This window comes from Juglans microcarpa x Juglans regia, chromosome 4S (genome assembly GCF_004785595.1).
Source record: "Juglans microcarpa x Juglans regia isolate MS1-56 chromosome 4S, Jm3101_v1.0, whole genome shotgun sequence".
Lineage (NCBI taxonomy): Eukaryota > Viridiplantae > Streptophyta > Magnoliopsida > Fagales > Juglandaceae > Juglans > Juglans microcarpa x Juglans regia.
The window spans coordinates 2,431,998-2,447,022 of NC_054601.1; the positions used below are offsets into that span (position 1 = coordinate 2,431,998).

Genomic DNA, 15,025 nt, shown 5'->3' on the forward strand with positions numbered 1-15,025 from the left:
AGTCAGTGATCCAGAATTGTTTGTCATTGCCGGTGAGATTGACGGGTTATTTGGACGGAACCACTCACTTGAAATTTACGTTTAGTGAAAGGGTGGTCCATGTCCGGCCCTGTTTAGACGTTGAGTTAAACTGAATTTTTTATGAATAGTAGTAAGTTGAGATAGTAGAATGAGTTTTGTGAGATCTACCTAAGATGAGTTTAGATATATTTATGAGAAGTTGAAAAAAATTATAGGTCTCGCATGTAAAAAGGTATTGAGTTAAAAAATATTGTGGATCTCACGTGTAAAGAAATTTTGAGTTGAGATGAATTTAATGATTTGATAATTGAACGTTTGGATGTTAAACTCAACTTAAAATTAGATTGAACTGAATTGAGTTAATCTCGCTGCTCTTTGGAGTTCAAACACAAGCGGACTTAAACGCTGTTCCTTGGTTTATTTCATGGCAAACCTTGTTATTATATTTTCAACGAGGGCTTTGAGCAATCCTATTCACTCCAATTCATAATTGAAAAAAAGAGAAGTATACTTTGCGTTAGAATTTTCAAAATTTATTATGTATGAATATATATTGAGAATATGGATATTTTAATAGCGTTTTAAATGATTTTGAAAGGGTGTAACGTGAGAAAGAAATAAAGAAGAGTGAGCATCTATAGCATGCTATTACTTACTTTAAAGGCCCTCCGCTGTATTGCCCTGCTCTTATAGCTGGGAGTGTCCTATAGTCTCATTTTAAAACGTTTTTTTAAATATTTAAAAAATATATAAATTTACCAATAACTACTTTCTTAAACATTAAAAAAAATTAAAATGTACTACCAGTCAAACTGAGGGGACAAACTAATATTTTTCTTTCTTTAAAAAGCATGTACATGCTTAGGTGTATACCAAAATAAATAAATGTGATCAAATCTATAATATTTTTGACAAATATCGCACAAGTCTTTTGTAAAAAAAAAAAATTATATTTAAAAAAAAAATCTATACTTTTCATGATGAGGTTCAGTTTTTTATAAAAGGATTATGCATATGCCTTATTTATTTAGAACTAGTACAAATAATATTTCTAATTTTAAAGATCTCAAATAAAAAAATAGACGACAGAAAATAAATCTTAGAGCATTAGCATTAGATTGGCCATTCTATTCTTTAAATTTTGACTAATATGTAACTTTTTCACTTTTAACTAATCATTCAAAACTTAAAGTCTACATAGTATTAGTCATCACACTCTCTATAATAAAAAATTATTATTATTTTTTATTATTTATATTTTTTTAATTAATTTATAATTTATTTTTATAATCTTCAATAACTTCTAACAATCATATTCATTTTCATTTTTACAATCTAACAATTTATAATATAATAATCTCATATGTATATAGATGATAAAATATCATATGGATAAAAATCTCATATCTATAATATAATAATCTTAAAAAATACTTTTAGATTTGCTATAATTTTTTTCATATTTGAAAAAAAGAATAGATTTATTGTAGCTTATAGTTTGGATGAAAATAATTTAACTAATTCAATGTGGAGCAAATATGGATGATATTTACTAAATTTAAAGATGAAAATATATTTGACTAATTCAATGCCAATGCTATATGAAAATTTATTATTTGCCGACTTTTCAAACGAATCACTTTGTATATATATCCCATCTCGAAATTCTTACTCTCTTAATAAACTATAAAAAATTGAAACATTATTAAACGCCATTATATCAAAGTACTGATAATGATTAATTACTAATATAGTTTCTAGAAACAAGGCGACTCATCACGACTTAAAACGCCATTAGTGTTGTTGCATTCTTGTTAGTTTTTCACCTTTTATGAAGAATGTCAGAGTGGACCACTGTCTCAGCCGCTCTGGCGGCCCTTGTCCTAAGTTCTGTCTAAGCATTTTTATAAAATCATTGGTATATAAAGTATAAATCAAAGACAATCACATTTTATCCCTCTAGATTCCTTGTATCGGTTTAACCAAAACCCATTGAACAGAGGACTGAGAAGAGCGTGGAAGTAAAACCAAATGTCAGGTACCTATCTTGAATTTCTTTCTCAAAGGGTAAATAACGCAAAGGGAAGAAGAAGATTCTGTTTGGTTTCCGAGAAAGCGTGGGGAAAAGGAAAAAAGAAAGCTTGGAGTCTAATCTTACAACTAGAACTCTTGAGGAATACCCAGTTGATAAATACATGCATTGGAGTTCACGTTGCTTTTTTAGTTGGAAATTAAGCTCTGGTGGATATTTGAAGATCCTGAATTGCCCTTTGTTTTGTTTTTCTTTCGGCGATTAGGAACCATAAGCGTGTTTGTTTGATTGTTGATATGTGGGAATTCATGCAAGTTGGATGTCAAAATGTTATGTTGTAAGGTAGTTGGCTGACTTGACTTGGTATTATGGCAGATGAGATCTTACTTCATAACCTGTTTGGGTGACGAGAAAAATAGATAAAAATAAAAACAAAGGTTAAATGTTTTCACTCTTTTGTTAGCTAAACCCAGTGGGGATTGCATGTTAGTGAAACTTCTTCCTCATTGGAGACGTTTCATAATTCTGAATGCAATGATGCTTCGAATTTTTAGTTTTCTCAAACTATGAGTGATTTTGTTAAGTTCGTACATACAATTCCTTTCCTTCTGTTAAGTTGTTTGGCAACTGGTTTTCTTTCAAATTAAACTTGGGGATTGTGAATACTGTGCAGTGTAGATTATGATTCATCCAAAGTCAGGCAGCAACTAACTCAGCAATTTCTCAGAATGGGCCAAAAACTTTTACGTTTGTGTCTGCTTGAAGCCAGGAGATTGATATGGCTCGCGGGCATGATGTTTGTGGTGATTTTCGCGTTCTACTATTTTGAATTTCCGTTTGGTTATGTTCTGTCATCTTCATCTTCATTTTCTGCTGGTAAGGTCTCACTAGTCCCCAACGGTCACTCCCATTCTGGAGATTCACCGTCTAAATCTGAGGTGGTTGGTAACATGACAATTTCAATTAGTTCAAACTCCCCAAGTACATTTTTCACTCATGAGAGAGCTAACTGGACCTCCCAAGGAAGGGACAGAAACCCAGAGAATGCTTCTGTGTCGGATAGAAATGAGAGTTCATCTATGAATTCATCACCAAATGCAACTTCTCCACCAGTCGTGAATAAAAATATTAGTACACCTATTGTCAATTCTAATATATCAACATTAGAGACTGAAAGAACAAAAACATTTGACATTAACGAAAACTCTAGGAAATCGCAAAAACACCTCACCCCGTCGGGCAATAATTCTTACCCGAACAGAGTTCCCAAGCTGAATAAAGGGCTTGAGATGCCAGACTCTTCAGCAGTTTCAATATCTGAGATGAATGGTTTACTGCTTCAGAATCGTGCTTCATACAAATCAATGGTATGTGTTAGCTACAGCTTTAAGTTGTGTTAAAAGGGGATTGACTCGTGTAGAGTAAATTGCTCCAGCCTTTTCCCTTATTTCATTTTGTTTGTAGGCACCAAGGTGGTCTGCAGAAGTTGACCGGGAACTGCTAAATGCAAAATCGCTGATTGAGAATGCACCCATCATAAAAAATGATCCAAATATTTATGCTCCTCTTTATAGGAATTTTTCCATATTCAAAAGGTAAGTTTGTCACAGCTATTGAATATTGGTTTTTTCTTTGTTGTAGCCATTAGGGTGCTGCCTAGTACTCAAAGGGTTCTGGCGGGTGGGGTCCTGTATCCGGGTTTGCTCTCTAGGGCTGGGTCCAAAGGACCTGCTCCATCTGCCAAATCCCCTTGATTCCTTCTATTCTCACATTGCTGAAGTAATTTTTTGTTACTTATTATAGGTGTATGAGTTGCGGAAAAGATTGCTAGAATATAGTAAAGTGCCATTTATTTATGGTCATGCATTTCTTGTGCACTCTGGAATCATTATGAAATTAGTGTAATCTTTCTTGATGTTAATCACTGTGTTGCAAATCTATGCCCTGTTGAGCTGACTTTGTAAGCTGGAGGATACGCATGATAGATCAGGATACAGTACTGTTGATTTGATTTGATTAACATAGATACCGATGGTACTTTGTATGGTGATAGGTTTTTACCAATGGAGGAGATTCCTATACAGGGGAACGTTTCTATGGGTGTCAAATGTCAAATTCTTCCTTCCTCTTCTTCTTCTTCTGTGATCCTTCCTACAAACTTTTGGCTTATCAAGGTTTTAATGTAGGCCTACTCTCAACCCCTCCCTGGTTGTTACCACCTAAAGCAAAGGCATTGAGCCTATGTTTTTCTAATTCCAAGTGGAAGGATGCCCTTGTTATCATGTATCTATTTGTAAATAATGCTTTCTTGGGGTGTGGAAGTAGCTTTTGCTTTTTGATCATTCATAGCCTTCCCTTTTCTATTGAAAAACCAATTGTGGAACTATATTTCCATCAATGATGTGTAGACTCTTTGTAGCTATAATCTATCATGCAAACAAATTATCTATTGTTGCTCAAGCAATTTTCCATCTGGATTTATTTATATAATTCAAATTTGCAGGAGCTATGAGTTAATGGAAGAAACTCTCAAAGTATACGTTTACAGGGAAGGAGAAAAACCTGTATTACACCAGCCACGACTCAATGGAATATATGCATCTGAGGGATGGTTCATGAAGCTGCTGGAAATTAACAAAAAATTTCTTACTAGAAACCCTAGGAAAGCCCATCTGTTTTACTTACCCTTCAGCTCACTAATGTTGGAGGAGACATTATATATAGCTAATTCACACAGCTTTGACAACCTCAAACAGTATTTGAAGAACTACTTGAACTTGATTACATCGAAATATCCTTTCTGGAACAGAACTGGAGGAGCAGATCATTTTCTTGTTGCTTGCCATGACTGGGTATGCTTTTCAAGCTTCTTTTCCACTTATGTTTCGTGAAGCTTAATTAATTTTGTGCATTTGGCATCTGAGCCACTAATTAATTTTGGTGCAAATGTATATGACCGTCATTTGTCATGACTATCGCCAGTTTTTTTCTTTTGTAATGTTTGATTATTAATATTTTTCTCCTTTAATGTTGTGTGAAGACACTGTTCTTGAGGATGGATTTGTAGTTTGCAAAAGCTTTGACAAAGAACTTCATTTTTTATGCGGAATTTAAACTTTTAGTTTTGGATCCTCACAAGTCACATTGTTCTGTTCTAATAAAAGTCTCTTCTTCAGGCCCCAACTGAAACAAACCAACTTATGGCTAATTGCATAAGAGCTCTCTGCAATGCTGATGTCAAAGGAGGTTTTGTTTTAGGGAAGGATGCGTCTCTTCCAGAAACATTAGTACGCTCGTTTCGGAGTCCACTCCGGGATCTTGGAGGCAAACCTCCTTCCCAGAGGTCAATTCTTGCTTTCTTTGCAGGAAGCATGCATGGATACGTACGGCCACTTCTATTACAGCACTGGGAAAACAAAGATCCTGACATGAAAATCTTTGGTCGAATGCCCAAGTCCAAGGGCAATAAGAACTATATCCGTCATATGAAGAACAGCAAGTATTGTATATGTGCAAAAGGTTATGAAGTCAACAGCCCACGCGTGGTAGAGGCCATATTTTATGAGTGTGTCCCAGTGATTATATCTGACAATTTTGTGCCCCCATTTTTTGAAGTTTTGAACTGGGATTCTTTTGCTGTTTTTATCTTGGAGAAGGATATTCCGAATTTGAAGAGTATACTCCTTTCGATCCCAGAGAAGAGGTATCTCGGGATGCAAATGGGGGTGAAAAAGGTACAAAAACATTTTCTTTGGCATGCCAAGCCTGAGAAGTATGATATCTTTCATCTGGTTCTCCACTCTGTTTGGTACAACAGACTTCATCAAATAAGCCCCAGATGAAAAAGAAACATTGCAGAGATATACATACTGTGTTTCTGTAGTCGGATTAAGAGAACCCGTGCTGGGAAAAGTAGAATATTGAGGAAAAGGAGAGTGGTTTTGGTGCAGAACAGTTGGTAAATTCGTCGATGTATATATCTTAGAACAAGAAAGTCAATTTGCTGAATATATACCTTTCTCACTCATCAGTACTACTTCTCTCCTTTGTCGAACGGCAGAAAATTCGGTGGTAATTTCCTAGTTCTTTCAAGTTTCCTTTGAACATCTCACATTTCTAATAAATTTATTTTCCAAGAGTAATGCTATATAGTTAAGAGTAATTCTACTCATCAGCTACTATTTACTCTCACACCTCACATCTACAATTTTTTTCATAAGGGGCATGGGTGTTTTTCATAGGGTGTAGGAGTGTTTTTCATAGGGTGTGAGATGTGGGATAATGAATAGTGTCTGATGAGAAAAAATTTTCTATAACTAATCCAAGGGTTATGAACAAGAGAAATGACAGTTGCAATCGTGAGTTTATAAGCGCTGCACAATCACTTTAAAAAAAGTGAATAAATATCGTACTCACAAGAAAAGAAAATTTAATTTTTTAATAGTGGACCTTACTTTTTTTCAAAATGACTGTAAGATACTTGCGCACTCTACGACTGTATACAGCACTACTCTTTCCGGTCATCTTTTTTGCAGTGATTGGAGTTTTGCATAAGCATGGGTATCATGTCAATTAATATTCCCTAATTAATAACAAAATGAAAAAGAAAGAAGAATGTAATCTAATGGTACTTTTTTTGTTTCCTTTTTGTAAAGGAATTTCAGCTAATTATGAAAATGAATAATGTGGGTAAAAATTCTTTTTTGTGTGTCAAAAGGGCCCAGGGTCGGAGTGCTGAAAATTGAAATATTGATCGTAATTTTCTTCTGTAATTTCTTGGTGTTGCATCCACAATATATATATATATATATATATATATATAAATGCTAAATGTAGTTTATAAGAAAAACTTATAAAAAACTTACAATTACACATGTCAGTTATTGATATGCTGAAAATCATGAAATTTGAATTTAAAAAAATTAATTGAATCTTATAAGTAAAAATGTAAGTACATGTAGCACTACTATATATATATATATATATGCTGAATATAACGTGGGTATAAAAATTGGAACTCTAACAATCACCTTCAAATAATTCAAAATGCATAACAACTTAAAAAAAAAAAAAAAAGAGAGAAGAAATAAGATATTATGAAATTTGAAAGGGAACTATAATGCTAATTTTTTGAGGTGGGTAAGAAGAATAATGAAAGGGTTAGACTTGTTTACAACTAATTTATAACTAAAAATAATAAAATATTTAAAAAATTAATAAAAATGTAATGTAAAAAATATTTTATAATTTTATAAAATAATTTTATTGTCTTAATTGTGAACGGGTAGTTAACCAGTTGGAAGTATCATTGTCCGGGTAAAATACTCTGTTAAAACCGTTAAAGAGCGACGGTAAAAGTCTTCATGGTTGTTCCCAAGTCCCAACTACCGTTCACGTGAAAAGTCGGTGTCTCATGTAAAACACAATATTTTACTGTTAGAAAAAAGTTAAGAAGCGGACATCTTCATGCAAAGATGATCCTGCTCTCTATTCTGACCGTCCGATGATAATCGGAATATTGCTCCTTTTTGGACTTGGATTTCAACTTTGTGTGTCACGAGGACAAAACAGGGCTTTCACAACTGATCAACGCCTACAGCTACAAGGTACAACGTAGCAAAACCTTTCCTTTTTTAATCCGTTGGAAACTCGGAAAACCTTACAAAGCAGTGTAACAGCATCGACCAGCAAATCTGACAGCTGAGGGGAAAAACAAAAGCAAAAACAAAAACCCAGCAAGTCTGACACTTTTCCTATTTTCTCTGTCTATCTTTTATTTTTTTTAATTAACTGTATATGTAAGTACCGATTGATTTTTCCCGAGTTAGATAGAGATTATTCCAGGGAGTCAGGGAGACAATAGAAAGCTGTTGAATTGATGAGAGGACTGAGCAATTAGAAGAGAAAGGAAGGAATTATCAGATCAATAGCTAAGCTTTACCTAATTTCAATATCAATGGCCACAGAAACAAAAAGCAGTGTGGTGAGGGTGAAGCCGAGCCATCAAGATGGTTCTTCGAAAGCAAAGGTTGATTCTTCTTCTGTCAACAAGAAGAAGATTGAGAGCTCAAACAAGCAGCCTGTTGATTCAAAGCAGAAATCCGTGACTACTGTTGTAAAAACTGAGGTACCCATCTTGAAAGTTCATTGCTTTTTGTGATTGAGATTTGTTTGATTGTGTTCTGTCTAGCGGACAATGATGTTGTTTCTCAATTGTGCCATCTGGGTATGTCGGTTTAAGGAATTTATTTGTATGTGGTCTTTATGCCTTTGAATTTGCCGTGGACGGGGAGGATTTGGATTTTGGAGTTTCGGGGTCGTTTGACTCGTGTTTTAACGATTTTTGGTGGATTTGGTTATATAGGTGTGGTTTTCTAAATCTGTGTAATTTGCAATGAACTGGGTTTTTTCGTGGGCGCCGGGTTTTGGAGGTAGTTCTCAATGGAGTCTGGTCCTGGTTATCTGAAAACCTCTCCTTCTCCCTATCAATTGCATTAATCTCATATTGAGTGCTACAAATTTTAATTAGTTTTGCTAAATGTGAAGGTAAAATCGAAAACAGCATCAGCATCAGCAAAAACAACAACAAAGACAACTACCAAAGTAAGAGAGAATAAAGTGTGCACTTTGCCTGGCTAGAAATATGATCCTCCTGAAGAGGTCCTGTGCCCATGGCAATGGATGGGGTGATCTGGATTTTGGAATTTCTGTGTCGTTTTCAGTGATTTTTGGTGGATTGGGTTATATACGGATGTGGTTTTTGTAAAATTTTCCATGGATTGGTTTTTTTTTTAAGGGGGGAGCTGTCATATGGATGTGGTCCTCAATGGGTTCTGGTCCTTGTTATCTGAAATCTCTCCTTCTCCCTATCAATTGGATAAATCTCATTGAGTGCTATAAATCTTAATAAGTTTTGCTCAATGTGAAGGTAAAATCAAAAACAGCATCAGCATCAGCAAAAACAACAAAAACTACTACCAGAGTAAGAGAGAAGAAAGTGTACACTTTGCCTGGCCAGAAATATGATCCTCCTGAAGAGGTTCTGTAACCATGAAAATTAGTCTCAGTTCTTTTCTAGGAAAATGCTTATGGTGATATAGCGCTACTTATACCTTGTGTGTTTTGCTGCTTTATATTGACAGAGAGAACCACTGAGGATTTTCTATGAGTCATTGTCGCAACAGATCCCCACAAGTGAGATGGCAGAATTCTGGTGAGCTTTCTGCCCATTCTTACAGCTCTTCTTCCTCATTTCAAACTGATGGAGCGTATGTGAAGCTCACTTGTAGAACCTTTTCATATGTTAAATATGGAACTTGCTTTAATTCTGTCCATTGCTCATTACTTAGACCATTGGAATTGGACTGTTCTTTCTGGTTCCTACTTGGGATTTTGTAAATTGTTTGCTTAGACCATTGGAAATTTGGACGTAGACCATACTCCAGGTTGAAGGATGGAGCCTAACCTTGCAGTAGGAAGGTGTTCGTTTTAATAAATTTCTGGTATGTGAAAGGTATGGTCGTTATTTAGAAATTTAAAATGAGATTCTTTGGGCCATTGATATGCTATTGTCGACAAAATCAATCTTGGATGAGTTATCGGATGTACTGAGGAGCCAAAACCAAATTTTGAGGTCATGTGATTGTTGGTTTGGCTATATTGCGACTAGGTCATTGCTCTTCGTTTTAATTGTGTGCCTCAGCTAGCTTCTTGTTTGAATTGATTGCATAAGTATTCTTTAATAACTACTTATATAAAAAAGAAGTATTCTTTAATAACTACTTATAAAAAAAGAAGTATTCTTTAACAACTAGCATGGCAACTTGACGCTTAATACGAAGGTGGCACAGTCAAAGAAAAAGTAATTTTTTTTTTTTTTTTTAAGAAGAGGACGGTACCCATATTTTATTGATAGCCCTCACTTTTGACGGAGGAAAAACGTGGTTACAATCAGACATTCGGGGGTTACAAATAAGCATAAAGACCAAAACCTAGGTATCAAAAACCAAAAGACCCAACCAAAAACTAAGAAAACCAAAAAATTACGAACCAAATACAAAAAATTACGAACCAAATAGAAAGAACAATCCTAAGAAACCAGCCTGCAAGAAAATGAACATATCACAAATATAAAAAAAATAACAAAGAAGCAAAAACCCAGTACCTCACTTTGATAACCTCAAATAAGGAAAACCAATTCTGTCCATACGAAGAAGGCTTCTTAACTGACTAGATAAAATATCCCTATCATCAATCCAGTCCATATTTAAACCTCCACACCCTGCTTAGCAAGAAAATCAGCCACAACATTACCTTCGCGATAGATATGAGTAATTTGGAAGAGTAAAGGCTTCTTACCTTCAACAAAGGCTTCTCAGTCACCGGGTACTGATCATGAAGAGGACCACCCTCATCCTAGTTCTCATACCAGAAAGAGATGTTTCCATCTCTCACTAACAACTTAGAATTGTTTAAGACATCCGACATACTATTAAAAATAGCCTTCCAAAACCGAGTACCCTTAGACGGATCCACAAGGGGTAAATGATTACCTCTAACATACTTGCCTCTAAAGAAATCCGCCCACAACGAATGCCCCGAAATCAATCTCCAAGCAAGCCTCATATTAAGAGCCCTTTGGATATCCCCAAAATCCCGAATACCCACCCCACCTTCTTCAATGGGTTTACAAATATTTTTCCAAGCCACCCATTTCCTCTTACCTTTACCCTCTAGAGCCTGAATCACCCCAAAAGAAAGAGCTCAACAGCCTATTCAACGCCATGAGAACCACTTTAGGGACATGTAAATTGATTATCAGAATAATTAACTAATTCTTTAGAAAATACACTAGTGTTCCATTAAGTACTCATTCTTTAGAAAATACAGAACAATTTCTGACTCTGGTCTTTATTCTGTGTCCTGCTTTACTACCTGGAAGTGTGGACTCTTGACCCTGGTTTAAGTGAATTCGTGTCAGATAGCACTTCAACGTTTTTTTTCAATAAGGTTTTCTAGTAACAGCAATTAAGGAGTTTTTGATTCAAGTCAATAGTTGCTTTTCTGCTTCACGTAGACCTAAATGATTGAAGTAGGTGTTTTTCCCGCGTGTTCAAGCTTTTCTTATAATGGCAAATTTTCTAGTTCTCAGCCATGGGAGTCAGTGTTCCTGTTAGTTTTCTTATTTTTTATCTCTCCTTTGGATCATTTTTTTTTCTTAAAAAAGAAATAATGGCAAATCACCATTGGATCGTTTCTTTTTTCTTTTTTTAAAAAGTTCAAAGGTTAATGGGCAATGACACCTCATCTTAATGGGATAAATAGTAGGATAATGGCATAGTTTGTAGGAATTTTCCACGTGTAAATTGTCCTCAATAAAGGAAGAAATTGTTGGTGCATGTCCCCTGGCTATAGACACTTCGCTTTATTCTCTATAATATGTTTGCTTAATCTGAGTTTTTCTCAGTATTGACCAGTCACAGCTGTAACTTCTTTCATTAATGAAATGAAGTCTATTTCCCATAAAAAAAAAAAAAAAAAAAAAAAAAACAATGTTTGTTGTTAGGAAACCAGATGGTGCTTCCATGTATATTGGCGGTACGCCTACTAGTTGGGTGCTCCAGACACTATGACCTGACTTGTCGACAAACTATAGACTCTAGATTCCAAAGCAACCTAAGCTTTCCTTTCTCATTAGTCCTTGAGCAATCCAACCCAATCTAAGCTTCATCTTATGTACACTACTACTTGTATGCATAAAACCATGGTGAGTGTTAGCACTATCAACAGTAAGTAGGATAGACAGACTTCTTCAGCTCCATGGTTTCTTAGTTATTTTTAATCATTGAACTGATTTACATTGCCAACTTCTCTCAGTCAGTTTCCTCCCTCCCTCTCCCCCCTGTCCCCACAGTGGGGTGCTTGGTAGTTGTTAACAGGTCCCTTACATTGTAAATCATATGATCAACGGGCACCTATTTGATCAAACTGAAACTTAGATTTGGTCCGGGCTGCAGGCAATGTGTTTAAGCCAGTGGCTATATAAGGTTTGGCCTTCACCATGACCCCAATGCCCCAAGTTAAGTTCGCCGTTGTATTAGTTCATATCCTCTAAGTTCCTTTTCACAGTATTCTCTGATTACATGGGTTCAATGTGTGAAAATAAAGTTTAGATGCACCAAATGCCCCTACATGTTACTAAAATGCCGAGATGAAAGTCTAGCATCTGTTGATTTATCATTTCCAACCCTATGGGTTAACGTCATTGATCGGCCTCGTTTGGTTATACAAATCATCTCATCTCATCATTACAATTTTTCCAAACTCCCACACAAAATACAATAAACAATTCAACTTTTTCAAATCATAAAACAAAAATAATATTAAAAAATTATATTCCAACAATATTTTATTCAACTTTTAATTTTCATCTCATCTCATCTCATATGTGTAACCAAACGATGCCAAATGGCAGAGTTGTCTTCCCAAAGCTAACTTTCTTCATTGCTTTTATATTTTTCACTAGCACCATTTGTATTTATTGTGACACATTGGATACCGTCATTTCTTCCATATGCACGTGAAACCTAACAGCCAACTACAAGCTGACTTCCAACTTCCAAGAGCATTCATCCCTTCCATTGAGGTGATCAATGTCAAGAATTGATTTTCAAGAGAAATAAATTCATGGGAAGGAGTTTCTTAAAGCTTTTGGAATATTTACTCAACTTACCTATAAAAAAAGAGTTACTCAACTTGGATACTCATCATGCATTGTAGATATGCGTAGCTACTATATAATATATATAGAGTACTTTTGTGATATCATTTGAATGGGATATGCAGTTAATGGCCCGTAGCCAAATGGCAGCACCTCTGGTCCTTAGGGACCATGGGGTCCATGGAAGGGAAAAAAAAAAAAAAAAGAGGAATGTGCTACCAGTAAAGTATCTCTCATGTGTTGTGTGCATGTTATTACTTGAAAATTATTCTATAATGTTGAAGATGCAATATTTACTACTGTACTTCTCCCAACTGTGTAAAATAATTAGTGCTGAGTTATGGAAAAAGTATAACATATTTTCAATTTCAGGATGATGGAGCATGGCTTGCTTTCCCCTGAAAGAGCTAAAAAGGCATATGAGAAGAAGCAGAGAAGGCAGAAACAACTTCGGATGGGAACTCCTATTAAATCTCTAAAACCACCAAGTAGACCTGAGAGTTCACAGAAGCAGCAGCAGGCATCAAAGAATGGCATTTTAAAAGCTAAGAAAAGAATAATTAATGACAGCGACGACGACGACGATTTCATTTTGAGTCCCAAGAGAAGGAAAGGGTAAGAAGAAAAGCAATTGCAGTAGTGTAATACTTGAATTTGCTTCGTTTAGATTCCTTTACGTTTTAACTGCAAAAAGCCAGATGTCTTGAAACACTCTAACAATTGATAGACCAAGACTTTCTTTACATTTTCTTAACTTGTGGGAATAATATGACCAAAAACAAATAATGAAACCGCTTCTATTTGGTTGTTCTCTACTTGACGATGTTCCAAATTTATATCATCTATCTTAGCACCGAAGATCTGAAATCGATCAGCTATTTCTGGGTTTTTTGCTCCAGAATTCTGCTTCTTCCATGTGTTACATCTTTTCTCTGTCACGTTCTCACAACGTGTAGCATGGGAAGCCAAAAATGGAGGGCGAAATTTCTACCCAAGAATCAACCGAACATGATTTCTTTTTTAATTTTTTTCCTTCCTTTTAGGGATCGAGGAAGCTGGAATCGTATAGGGGCTATGAATTCAGTTCAGTCCACGAAATGAAAAAGAAATTTACAGGCCGAAACACATCTACTTCATACATACATACATATATATGAATTCAGTTCAGTCCACGAAATGAAAAAGAAATTTACAGGCCGAAACACATCTACTTCATACATACATACATATATATATGTATGTATGTATGTGTCCGCCAACAGCTTAATTCATCATCATCATCATGATGCAGAGAGTTAATTTTGGTAAAAAAAAAAATGTGTTATCCTTCATGCACGACAATATTGCTTATATATGACTTAAATAAACGATGAAGGCCCATGATATACAGTGACCCTCCCCTTCCTCTTGATCAGTCTCTTCATATATAAATACACCCACGTGTACTGGACAATGAAGATGGCGATGTCAGATGGTTGTCAATGTTAGAGTGTACAGAAATGAAACAGAGTAGACACAACAGAAACGGAATTCTCCTCATTGTTTATTATGTAATATTATATCAGTATGAGTAGGGCTATTCTGCTGCCCACTCTTACCATCCAGTATTTTTTTTTTTTACATTTTTTTAATACATTTAAATATTTTTAAAAAATAAAAAAAATACATCAATACATTTAAAATCACTTTCTTAATCACTAAAAAAAAAAAAAATTTGACCAGCGGTCAAAGTTGAGAGGTAAAGTAGCTTTTTCCATATCAATATATATACACTGTAAAAGGAATCAAATAAGAAATAAAGTTTGTTATGGGCAACTGTAGACAATAACAAACCAATTGTCTACGATATTTACATAGAGTGCACATTATGTGCTTGAGGTAATGCTCAGCTCGTATATCATCTAAGGAATATCAAATCCATCTATTCTAATACGCCCCCTTGAGTTCAAGGGTGTGTCAACAACCTTGAGACTAGATTTAAAACGAAGAAACTTGTCAGCTACAAGGGGTTTGATAAGCACATCCGCAATTTGATCTTGAGAACTGATGAAGGAAACCTTTAATGTATTGGCAGCAACTCTATCCCTCACAAAGTGATAGTCAATATCCATATGTTTAGTTCTAGAATGATAAACTGGATTTGCTGAAAAGTAGGTGATCCCAAGATTATCACACCATAAAATTGGGGCCTGAGATAAAGGAATACCAAGTTCACGCAAAACAATTTGGAGCTATATCAATTCAGTTGTAGA

The 15,025-nt window shown here is 35.1% G+C and overlaps 2 protein-coding genes across 8 annotated transcripts; both read left to right on the top strand.

The window, feature by feature from the left end:
- The first annotated feature begins 1,850 nt into the window (after positions 1-1,850).
- Positions 1,851-6,195, top strand: LOC121262348 (probable glycosyltransferase At5g03795). Of its 4 annotated transcripts, none has more exons than XM_041164790.1 (5): positions 1,851-2,395; positions 2,727-3,420; positions 3,518-3,648; positions 4,557-4,905; positions 5,230-6,195. In XM_041164790.1, exons 1-5 carry the CDS (start codon positions 2,373-2,375, stop codon positions 5,893-5,895), a joined length of 1,863 nt encoding a protein of 620 aa, XP_041020724.1. In that variant the 5' UTR covers positions 1,851-2,372; the 3' UTR covers positions 5,896-6,195. The 4 variants fall into 4 exon arrangements, with proteins under 4 accessions (XP_041020724.1, XP_041020727.1, XP_041020726.1 ...); XM_041164793.1 differs by having other exon boundaries at positions 1,852-2,416; XM_041164792.1 differs by having other exon boundaries at positions 1,852-2,059.
- A 1,195-nt stretch (positions 6,196-7,390) lies between these two features.
- On the top strand, positions 7,391-13,588 carry LOC121262349. Of its 4 annotated transcripts, none has more exons than XM_041164795.1 (6): positions 7,392-7,792; positions 7,886-8,180; positions 8,600-8,656; positions 8,982-9,092; positions 9,196-9,266; positions 13,146-13,588. In XM_041164795.1, exons 2-6 carry the CDS (start codon positions 8,010-8,012, stop codon positions 13,390-13,392), a joined length of 657 nt encoding a protein of 218 aa, XP_041020729.1. In that variant the 5' UTR covers positions 7,392-7,792; positions 7,886-8,009; the 3' UTR covers positions 13,393-13,588. The 4 variants fall into 4 exon arrangements, with proteins under 4 accessions (XP_041020731.1, XP_041020729.1, XP_041020728.1 ...); XM_041164794.1 differs by having other exon boundaries at positions 7,393-7,792; positions 7,882-8,180; XM_041164797.1 differs by lacking the exon at positions 8,600-8,656 and having other exon boundaries at positions 7,391-7,792.
- Positions 13,589-15,025: the final 1,437 nt, after the last annotated feature.